Source organism: Pseudopodoces humilis, chromosome 14, assembly GCF_049639895.1.
Source record: "Pseudopodoces humilis isolate 2021_Gansu_Grassland_sample_001 chromosome 14, ASM4963989v1, whole genome shotgun sequence".
In the NCBI taxonomy this organism is placed as follows: domain Eukaryota; kingdom Metazoa; phylum Chordata; class Aves; order Passeriformes; family Paridae; genus Pseudopodoces; species Pseudopodoces humilis.
This window is the reverse complement of record NC_142213.1, coordinates 297838-309532: the sequence shown is the minus strand read 5'-3', so window position 1 is coordinate 309532 and position 11695 is coordinate 297838. Positions and strand designations below refer to the sequence as shown.

Sequence of the window (11695 nt, the reverse complement as noted above, 5' to 3'; positions counted from 1 at the left end):
TGGTTGTTGGTTGGTCGGTTGGTTGGCGCTGATACTGCCCACTGTGAAACAAAACTTTGACTATTTTTTTGTTTTTATTTGGGGGGGGGGCAAGTTTGGGTAGAACAGAAAGCATAAATGAGGTGAAGAGGGTTATGAACAGCCTTTGCAATGTACAAAAATAGAGCAAGTGAAACCAAAAATGATGTTCTTGGTGTTTTTCTATACTGTAGTCTTGTTAGCTTTTTTGTTACTGTAACAATGCTGATCTCAAACTGTACCAAACTACATAAGACTGACAGAAACAAACCACATGGAACTTTCAAAACTTTAAAAAACTTGTCACAAAAGACTTTGTTGTCATAGTTGAGTTGACTGTAGATGGTAATTGAATATACTCCTTTGGAACTATTTCATCACGTATGTTTCCTGCTCATTGTGATACATTAAAAAAAAAAAAATGAGCAAAAGCTCTAGTCTCGATGTCCCGCGTGTGCGGTGCTGGGTCCGTGTTGGGTGGGTGTGTGCCACTGGCACGGTTTGGTGTGGCTCAGCAGGGCGCTCAGCCGTGCTCGTGCGCCGCTGGCGGGCCCATGCCAGCACACGTCCCGTCCCACCAGGCGACAGTGCCTGGGCTGCTGCTGTGAATTCCCGTTCCAGTGGAAGCAGTGAGCCAAGCCGTCCGTACTGCAGCTTTGGGATGCTTCGTGCGTGAAAAGGACATTAGAAGTGCATTTAATTTTATGAAATGACTGCAAAAGGATTCTGGGCGTGGTTCTGTAGTGAATGGTTCAAGGGAAAGTGAAATGCCTTGATGGTCCATCCTGAAACCTGTGAACTAAAGAAATCACATCTGTTTCTGCTGATAGATCAAAAGAAGATGCAGGTAAGTAGGTAAGTGGCAACTCATTGCACTCCCTCTGCAGCAGGGAGGGAACCCAGAGGAACTGCTGAGTGTTCAGTACACAATTCTCTTGCCAAAAATTGCCCCTTGCAGCAGAAAAGGCTCGAAATTCGCTCACGTCCAAAAGGAGTCACAGGGGCCACAGCTCATCTCTAATTTATAAGTACAGTGATAAATAATTTACACCCACCACTGCAGGTGGGGCAAGCATTTGCTAGTATGGGTGTCCTTGGTGTAGTTGCCAGGACGGTGAGGGGCTTCTTTACCTCCACAGGTGAAGGGCTGAGCTTCATGGTCTCCAGCGGAGCAGAGGGCATGGGGAGGAAATCTGGCAGCTCCCAGGGGTGTGGAGCATTCTTTGGTTAACATTCATACTGATTGGCCTGGGCTCCACAGGCCAAATTACAAATGAATTACAAAGTAAAGTGTGTCAAAATCATCAAGCTCCCCATGATTCCAGATGCTGTGGAATATCTGCCCCAAGAGCAGCCTTGAAAGGCAACCCCCTGCCCCATGGGCGCCCAGGGTGGCAAGGCCAAGGGCACCTGGACACACAGCAGCTCAGGACTCTTAAAACTCGCCTCTGGCCAGGCTGCCCGGTCCTTTCCCTGCCTTGGACACTGTTCTTCTGGCAGGAGCCTAAACAGACGGGGATCTGGATTGTCTCTCAGCTGGCTGGAGTTTTATTAATAGGAAAACTCCATCCTGCCTTTTTAATGGGGCAGACAGGACTGCGGCAGTGACAGGGGTGCAGTGTGACCCTTCTGCTGCTGGTGTTTGTACTGTGCTACATTAACATCTCTCCTGTTCTTAGACCAGCCGTTTTGTAAGTTTATTATATAACGTTGCTATTTATTCTTGGGTTGAATTCCACTGTTAAACAGCCACGCTTGAGGAAGTGCCTTGTTATGTTCAGGAAGGTGTAAATGGCCTCAAGTAACTGCACAAGCTGCAAACTAAAAACCTCTGTGCAGCATCCTGCACAGAGCAGCCCATCCATGGTAATTGTGCAAACCTCTGACAGGAATAAAAAGGTTTTTCCATGCTGTGATTCTGGTAAGAGAAGGCTGGGAGTGATTTTTAATGACCTTTCATTGCTATCACCTCAAAGAGATTCAACTCTCACTTAGTGCACTCTTACAGGCCAAAAAATGCATATTTATACAACCACAGCAGGACCTGCCTGGCCAGTGGATTTGGAGCTGCATTTCCAGCCGGAGGGAAAGCCGGCAGGCCCCCGGGAGCTCATCCTGGGCACGGTGCAGTGACACCGCTCCTGCAGCCAGGTCCCGCTGACCCAGGCAGGGTCCCATGCTCACGCTTTGGCTTGATGATGTTGGAAGGCTGCTGAGATGTCCCTAACACAGATGGATGTCCTGGAAGCACTGGGCCAGGCTGTGCCAGCAGTGGTGAAGGGTTAACTCCATGAGCACTTAAACTCCAGCACCGAGCTGGTTCTCTGTTCCAAGCTCGTTAACAAGGTACACCTGATGATCTAAAGCACTAGAGAGTCATTTTAATTAACGCTCTGCCAGAGGGGATGTGGTGAAGACACTGATTTCACTCCAATGACTTTCTATTTTGGTGTTTTGCGGAATCAGTGTGTTAGTCCCCAGGCTGATGTGAGCTAATCCGGCTGCTGCTGCATGGGCACAGCCACTGCTCGGCTCCCCAGGGCAGGTCAGTACTGAGCTGCTGGCACCTTTCACGAGTCAAGGTCACAACCCCTTGGCTTGGGGCTGGCTCTAGTGGCTTGTCCCCAGCAGGACCCCCAGCTGTCACCCCCAACCCAGCAGCGGGACACAGGTGGCAGCGGGGCAGCAGCACCACAGAAACGAGAGACAGCCATGCAGTCACGGGGCCCCTTCCACCTGTGCCCACTGCCCCATCCCAAGGGACGGCACCTGCCTGAGCTGGGAAGGAGCCACAGCCAAAGGATCTCCAGGCCTCCCACAGCCTCTGCGGTGATAGAGGAGAGACTTCACACTGCCCCAGAGAACAGACAGCCGTACCTATAAATGGTATCATGCTCTTGGTTAGATGGGAGCATGATGTTACTTAATTAATGTTTTAATACCCTAGGCATCTTCTGTGCCGTATAATTCATATTGATTCGGCTGTGAGCATGTTCTGTTAAAAAGACTCTCTTTCCTAAGCAAACTTTCAATTATATTGAATTGTCACAGCAAAAAAGGGTCTTTTCTCAGCATGGGGGAGGGGGTTCTCAGCCAAACCGCTGTGTCCACACTCTTCTGCCAGCACGCTCCGAAGCCCAGGTTCTGTCTCTGTGCCCAGCGGTCACCCTCTCACGCCGTGGGGCTGTGGGGAGGATGTGGAGGGAAAACAACTCGGGCATTTCTCTGCAGCGATGCCTCAGCCCCTCCAGGACAGGCTCAGCACTCAGCCCTCACCCAGTGCCGGGGGACCTGTGCCCAGCGGCCCCAGGGGAGCAGTGCTGGGAGGTGCTGGCAACATTTTTAAGGATATCAGTTTGCTCTAAGCAAGAGAAGAGCACCTTGGCATTCTGGGAGGATGAAAGGAGCAGAGCGATGGTGTGTCAGCTCAGCCTCGTGTGTTATGGCAGCTTGGAGCTGCCAGCTGTATCACCAGTCCCTGCCACGATGCTGAGGGCCACCTCTTATCCCCCAGCCCTGCTGAGCCTGTCATCCCCACAAGATGGGGAAAAGAAGGCTGCTCCCCCAGACTGTCCTCTACCAGGGAAGCCTTATCAAGGATTTCTGTCCTTTTTTTTTTTTTTTTATTTTAATAATGAGGCAAAGATAAAAATTCTGTATTTTCATTACTACCCATTTTCACAGCCCGCTGAACAAAAACACAAAGCGCTTCTCCTGCTGCCCCTTGCTCCCCAGCCCTGCCTCTTTCTCCCATGGAGTTCAATTAAAGAAAGGCGAAAATTGAAGCTGTTTTACGCAAGGCGATTGCAACATGCATATTTGATTTTTATGATGGATCTAAATTGCTGAATAAGGCCGTGGAACAAAGGGAGACTGCGGCTTCCTGCCCATCACAGCCAGGCAGCCACTGCAGAACAAAAGCGCCAGCCATTAGGAGCTCAGCGGGGAGATACATTATATAAATGACTTTGTTTCTCTGCCCCTTCCCCCCATGGGGGCTCGGACGGGGCTGGGGGCTGCTGATTCCACATCCCAGTAGGTGAGAGCAGGCTGCGGGCGTGGGGCCTTGGTGCGGGCACAGGGAGAATGCGCTGAGCCGAGCACACGCGGTCAGCCACGCTTGGGCTGGGATCCAGCCTGGCCCCTGGCTCCTGCCGCTTCCAGCAGACCGTGGTGACCCTGGTGTGGCACTTGTGCCCCTCAGGCGTTCGGTGACACCTCTTAACAGCACCTTTTGCAGCCCGGGCTCCAGGGCATCCAGCACTCAGGAGCTGGGGCAGCGGCAGCACCGAACACCTGGGAAAGGCCAGTCTGGACCGCCTCAGTGGCCCCAGCGATGTCCCTGCAGCGCCCCACTGACCACGGGGGTGCTGGGGCCAGGGGTCTGCACCCATGGGGAGCTGTGGCTTTGCTCTCCGCTCACAGGACTCACGGAAAGGTGTTTGCTAGGGAATGCCCCATGGCCTCTCCCTTTATTCGAATAAACCTTTTTGGACATAAACCTCTGGTGTTTGTGGATTAATTTTCCTGACACTAGGGATGCTTCAGGCAGAAGGTCTGCAATTCCTCAGCCTTAAGCAGGTGTTTGACAAGGGCCGAATCTGGTTAGGATCAGACTGGGTCGGCAGAGGGTTTTCCCCCTGGCTCCTTGAAGCTGCTGCAGGGGCGAGCTGGGCTGTGCTCCACAGACCGTGTTTCTGCACAGCGAGACTCTGTCCTAGCCTGACATGCTTCGGTGGGCCGGGAACACCCTCTCCGATGTGCCTGAGGGATGAGTATTGCCAAGATGTGTCCTGGCACAGCCCCCAGCTGTGCACAGTCGCCGTGGCAGGGGAGCACAGGCTCCTGCCCGTCCCGCCCCAGCGATCCGGGGTGCCCGGGAAGGGTCCCGGCCCCGCCGGCTGCCGCGGCCGGCGCTCTGCGTTCCCAAAGCCAAGGACGCGAGGGCACAGCAGATGGCTCCCGGGTGGGTCCTGTGGTGTCCGCAAGGGCTCAGGGACAGCATTGTCCCCCTGCAGGGCTGGCGCTGGCCCTCATCCCGTGCTGGGGAGCGCCGCGGCTGCTTGGGCTCATCCTCTCCTGCTGCAGATGTGACAAACGGCTGGAGAACAACAACCAGCCAGGCTGAACACGCGCTTTCCTTCCCTAATGCATCCCCCAGGTCCTCTGCCCAGCATCTCCCCCTCTGCGCTGCACCGTGGAATTGCATCCTTCAGAAACAGCGTCCTAATGGATCTCCCTCACACTTTCCCTGTGCTCCGGAACCTGGCATATGCCACCGTGCCCAGGGCGATGGCCATGCCAGGCAGCCTGTGCTCTGCGGGGGGAGCAGACATTGAGAGATCACCTGAGCCCCGTGTCTGACCACCACAGCCCCGTGCCCACCCTCCTCAGCACCCCTCTCCACCAGCTACTACCAGCGAAGGAGCTGGAGTTGGACTGTGCCAAGATTTTGCTCGAGAGCCTTGGCAAGACCCACAGCAAGGGAACAGGGTGGCTGGGGAAGATTTCCCAGGTGGAATCTTGGACAGGCTTGGGAGGAGGTGGGAACCATAGAGGTGCAGCTGCAGGAAAAGACTGGGAAAAGGTGGGAGCAGCCCAAGAGCTGACAAGAATGTGTTCAGCTATTTAAAGTTTGATTTCCATGACCTTTTTGCTGCTGGTTACCGCTCCCCTGGTGCCACTCGCAGCACTGACTGGGGCAGGTTGTGTTTTCCGTGCTAGGGAGCTAAACTGAGATGCTGTGTGTAAGAAATGGGAAGTGACAAGATATGACCGAAGCATTGGAAATCAATCCAAACTAAATGTGCTTCTTAACTATAAGTGAACAGTTGAAAACAATCCTCTTTTATAGCCATGGAGATAAATACTCTGTTTTTATTAGGAAAAAATTGCTTTGGACTGAATAAAGTCGTTTGATTAACAAGTCAAAGCAGATGGTTTATTGATGTTTCAAAAAGGAGTTTACAAGGTCTAGTGAAAAAAGAGCCCCAGCTCTGAATTAACAAATTACCCGGGTATGTGGGACATTGACAGTTCACTGCTAATAGATTTATGGGCTGCTGCTGGGTGTTTTGTCCCCATTTGGTTTATTATGATAAAATATTGGGGCAGGGGTAACCTATAGCCTCCCTGCAATATACTGTATCGACCCCTGACCCTGGTAGCCTGACAGCAAACCTATATATTAGATTCTTAATTTGTCTTAATCTAACAGGATCGGTCTCTGTGCAGTAATTATTTTCCAAAGGCAATGGTGTGGGTGTGTGTAAGCACTGCAGGTGAAGGTGGATCACTTTGTCAATTGCACTGGACATACAGTTCAACTGCTGAGGACTGGAGAGATCACAGCAGGGATGAGGTAGGAGCATCAGTATCCCATGACACAGGACATGACCTTGAGAAACAGCAAAATTCCCAGGCGCTGTAAATTACCCCCATAAACCAGGAGGCCCTGGCAGCATCTGGAATACACAACGATCATGGCTGGCAACGTGGAGACTTGAAATGGGGCCACAGACCTGAGCCTTTTCATATAAACTTGTGGAACTTATGGCAACAGCCCAAAGCCGGGCCCATGGACACAGCTTCCCACCAGACTGCCATGTCCTGCAGGTGGGCAGAGGGACTGTGGCTAATGCAGGCAGCTCTGCGTCCACAGTGGCGGAGACTTTGTGTCTGATATTTCGGGATTCAAATGCAGTAATTGCCTGCTCCTGTGTCAGAGCAGCAGTGTTAGCCAACAGCTAGGGCACGGGCACTGTCACCTGTCCCACTCAGGGCTAAGCGCTGGCTGTAGTCACAGGCCAGTCTCAGCACTAAGTGGAGCCAGGCAGGCTGAGGCGCTGGCACTGCTCCTTCCTGCTCCCAGGGAACAGCCTGGGTTATCTCAGGTAATCCCTAAGAACACCTGCAGGTTTTCAGCACCCTCAGCCCTGAGTAACACCCTGATTGCACACCAGGTCCCTCACAGCGCCGCTGCAGCGCCGTCACGCCGCCACGGCCCAGGAGCAGCGCCGTGCTCAGCCCTGCCAGGACAAGCATCAGTCACAAGCAGCAGGGAACAGCCTCAAAACTCACCTCCACTGCTGAAGCTGTCAGTTCTGAGGAGCTTGTGTGAAACCTTTACTTCCTCCTCCTCCCTCTTAAACCTCACTTCCTAAGGGCACCCGAGCAGGCAATTCCTAAGTGTCAGAAGTCAAGCAGACAAGGCATTTGGCTGGCTTGGCTGAAGAGGGATCTTCTCTTGGAAATAAGATGAAAAATGAAGGTATATGCCCAAGGAAGCAAGGTCAGATCACATGGGAGGAAGACAGACTTGCTGCCCACTACTAAGGGAGAAAATCTGCAGCCAAAGCTCCTCTAGAGTTGAAGATGCCAGAAATATGGGGGACAGTAAAAAGAATTTTTTTGGCAATATTAATGGCAAAAAAAGCAGTGTAGAAATAACATTTGCCTGTTCCAGGATAACGATGGTCACCTGACAAACAGGGACGTGGACCAAGGAAGAGGTGTTTAATGCATTCTTTGCCTCTGTCTTCAATGTGGATGACAGACCAAGGGAGTCCCAGTGCCCTGAGCTTGGAGACCATGACTGGGAGATTGATCAACTCCCACTTGACCCTGAAATTGTGAGGGGGCTGCTGCTCCAGTTCGATCCCTACAAATCTACGGGGTCTGATGAGACTTACCCAAGAATCCTCAAAGAGCTACTGATGTCATCACAAAACCTCTCTGGATTATTTTTGAGCCATGTTGGGAATCTGGAGAGGACCCAGCTGACTGGAAGCTGAAGAACATTGTTCTGATTTTCAAGAAGGGCAAAAAGAAGGACCCTGGAATCTACAGGCCTGTCAGTCTCACTTCAGGGCCTGGTAAAGTTATAGAAAATATTTTTCTGGGAGATATTGAGAAACACCTAGAGGACAGTGCAGACACTGATTGCAGGCAGCATGGCTTCTGCAGGGCCCTGCTTATCAAACCTGATATCCCTCTGTAAAAGAATAACCCACCCAGCTGATCCAGGGAAGACAGCAGATGTAACATTTTTGAAGTTCAGTAAAGCTTTTTATACTGTCTTTCCCAGGATTCTTCTGGACCAGCTGTCCAGCCCACAGCTGGATAACCATTTAATATGATGGGTGAGCAGGTTAGGCACAAAGGGTTACAGCAAATGGGGTGACATCAGGCTGGCATCTGTCACTAGTGGGGTTCTGCAGGGTTCCATCCTCCACCCTGTGCTCTTAAGCATCTGCATTGACGGCCTGGATGCAGGACTCAAAGGTACACTAAGTTTGCTGATGACACTAAACTGGGAGGAGCTGTTGACACCCTTGAGGTCTCAGTGGTCCTGAAGAGAGACTTCAGCAAATTGGAGAGATGGGCAATCACCAACCATGCAGAGTTTAACAAAGACAAATGCCAGTTTCTGCACATGGCACAGGGTGACTCTGTATGTATGGACAGACTGGGAAATGAGAGGTTGGAGAGCAGCTGCAGAAAAGAACCTGGGGATCCTGACTGCTGGCAAGTAGGATATGAGTTGTTCCTGGCAACCAGGAGGGCCACTTGCATCCTGGGGGACATGAGGCCCAGCATTGCTGGCTAGGTGAAGGAGGGAATTGTCCCACTCTACTCTGCACAGGTGTGGCCTCACCTCCTAGGGGCAGTTTTGGGCACAGGAATACAAGATAAAGCTCTAAGCGTCCAAAGCGGGGGCCATCAGGATAATGGAGGGTCTGGAGGGGAAGCCCTACGAGGAGCAGCTGAGGTAGGTCACTTGGTTTGTTCAGCCTGGAGAAGGGGAGCCTGAGGGGAGACCTCACAGCAGGCTTACAACTTCCTTGGGAGGTGACACAGAGGTGCAGGCACTGTTCTCTGCTCTCTTGTCACCAGCGATAGGGCCCGAGGAATGGCTGGAGCTGTGTCGGGGAGGTTTAGGCTGAATATTAGGAAAAGGTTCTTCACCCAGAGGGTGGTTGGGTGCTGGAACAGGCTCCCCGGGGCAGTGGTCACAGTACCAAGGCTGCCAAAACTCAAGGAGTGTTTGGACTATGCTCTCAGACACATGGTGTGATTCTTGGGGTGTCCTGTGCAGGGCCAGGTGTTGGACTTGATGATCCTAGCTGTTCCCTTTCAACTCAGCATATTCCATGATTCCTCCTCTCCGTTCCTGTGTCAGCTCACACAAGGCAGCTCTGATGTCTAGGTGCACTCACACACCTGACCTGCCACGGCTGCTCTTTCAGAGACATGATGAGGAGATGCTGTAGTTCTGCACTTGCCCATTTTTGTGCCCAAGCAGGGTAGCTGCGGTGCCTGAGCTCGGGGTCAGAGCTGCCGGAGCAGGTCGTGTCCTTGCCCGCTGCCTGCCGGTGCCCAGGCTGACCCCAGGGCAGCAGCTGCGGAGCCAGGGGCTGTGCTAATCCCCCACCCCATGGGCTCGGCAGCGTCTGCACACACCCGAGGATAACGCAGTGATGAATGGGGGACAAATGTGTCTTTTATTGCTCCAGAGCACACAGGCGTTTTCTCTCTCTTTTATAGGGGCTGTTGGACCACTGGAAATAGCAACTCGTATGATTTGTTCTGCAGCCATTTCCCTTTCTCTTCTGTAATAGGATCTGCAGGAATCATTTAAACAGCTGAAGGCAATGTAGCGTCTTACCTTTCTCCCCACACTTCCTATGAGTTCACCAGGAACCCTCCCGATGAACTAATCCTACTGTAAAATATTATTTACAGGCAATATTCCTCAAATTAATTGTCTGCAGCCTTATTTACCAGTTTCTAGATTAACTCTGAGACCAGTGACTATCCAGAGCTGCTGTTTGCTCCAGTGCTGTCTTTGTTTTGCTTTGTTTATCTTTTCCTTGTAGAAGAGTGGCTCTATTATATACAAACTGTCCTGAGGCTTAGCAGATATTCCAGGGAATCACAGGACTGTATCTCATCTTCTCCAGTAATTAGTTACTCTCTCACATCTCAGAGGAATCAGAGCAAACCTTCTTCCACATGCCATTGCTCCCCATGAAGCAGAAGGAAATTGAAAGGATCACATTAATATTTTAATAGTTGACATCACAATTTTAATCTCACCCCAAATGCAGGAGCACTAGGGGGAGGGGAGGAGTGCGATGACATGGACCTTCTCACTCCCTACAACTACCTGATAGGAGGTTGGAGCCAGGTGGGGTCACTCTCTTCTCCCAGGTAACAAGTGATAGGATGGGAGGAAATGGCCTCAAGTTGAGCCAGGGGACGTTTGGTTGAATATTAGGGAAAATCCTTCATGGAAAAGGCTGGCACAGGCACTGCCCAGGGAAGCTGTTAACCATCTTCCCTGGAAGTTTTTAAAAAACGTGGGTGTGGCACCTGGGGACATGAGTTAGGTGAACACAGTGGTGGCGTTTTGCTGAAGGTTGGACTTTGCGATCTTACAGGTCTTTTCCAACCTTAACAATTGCCTGATTGTAAGCTGACACAGCTGTGAGCACAGGTACTACAAACAGGCTCCACCTGCAACTTCTTAAGGGGCTGCTCAGCTCCAGCACGTCTGGGACAGTGAAGGCCCATGGAGTGCCCACGAGGGAGTAGCCTTAGCTCCAGCATTTAGCCTCCTCAGTGTTTGCAGGAGCTGGTGTCCTCTGTCCCAGGCACACTGTGGCCCTGTGCCTGCCCACGCTGCTGGGCTCTGCCGTGCTGCGTGGGAAAGGCAGGAAGGCTCTGTCAGCCCAGGAGCAGGGGTAGCTTTGCTGCTTGAGCTGCTGTTGGCGGGGTTCAGGTTTAAGAAGGGTTCCCAGCACATGCTTGGGGTACAGCCCTGGGCTTATGCCTCCCACGTGGGCAGGCAGAGTGGTGATGGGCAGGGTTGGGGTGCCTTTCCTGGCCTGTCAGCACCACCTCTGCCCTGCTTGAGGTCAGAGCAGCTGATGTCCACGCGTGCACGGTTGCTGTGCCTGGCGAGGGGACGCAGTGGCAGTGAGTTATGTGTCTCCTGGCCCAGGGCCAGCACCCATGTCTCTGGTGGCTGTGGGCACATGAGTTTGTGTTGCTGGCTCTCGCTGTTGGCAGCTCACTGTGCCACCACAGGGCTCCTCCAGAGGAGTCCTTGGCAGACTGGTGGAGGAGCAGTCCCCGCTGACAACTTGTCGGATGACTCTCCCCAGGAAAGATAGTTTTTATGCGTTGTTCTGGCATCCTGCCACCTCTCCTTGGTTGGGGTATATTTTATTAACACTGCCAAGCCAGTGGGTCTAGGAGGATGGGAATGCTTCCCTCAATTCACTAACTGGAGCAAATTACTTACTAGGAAGCAATTTCAGTTTCAGGCCCTGGCTTGATTCCGAACTAGAATGGGTCTATTAGTCACAGTAAAATAAACTCAGAGTTGGTGTCTAAAAGATCCCTCACACCCCTACTAGGACACCGGGGTTTGACACCGGCACAGTGGAACATTCCTGCAGACTAGAGGAATTCATGTGTCCTTGAAAGAGAAAGAAAAGGATCTTCCCCAATGAAGGCATCAGCAACACCTACCAGCAGCAGATGTCCCCAACTGTAAGATCAGTAAAAAGTCACAATTTCATAGCCTCATGAGTGGCAAATCAAAGCCAAATTACAAAAAAGCACAAATTGGTGTGGATTACTGCTGCTCCTAATTGAGTTGAAGTGAAAA

General features: G+C 51.9%; 1 protein-coding gene across 1 annotated transcript in view; it reads left to right on the top strand.

The window, feature by feature from the left end:
- The first annotated feature begins 10589 nt into the window (after positions 1 to 10589).
- Positions 10590 to 11695, top strand: part of PMFBP1 (polyamine modulated factor 1 binding protein 1) — an 86851-nt gene continuing 85745 nt past the window's right edge. The window contains 2 exon segments of the mRNA XM_088062424.1: positions 10590 to 10763; positions 11442 to 11577. Coding sequence (XP_087918550.1) covers positions 11534 to 11577 — 44 coding nt within the window. The 5' untranslated portion in view covers positions 10590 to 10763; positions 11442 to 11533.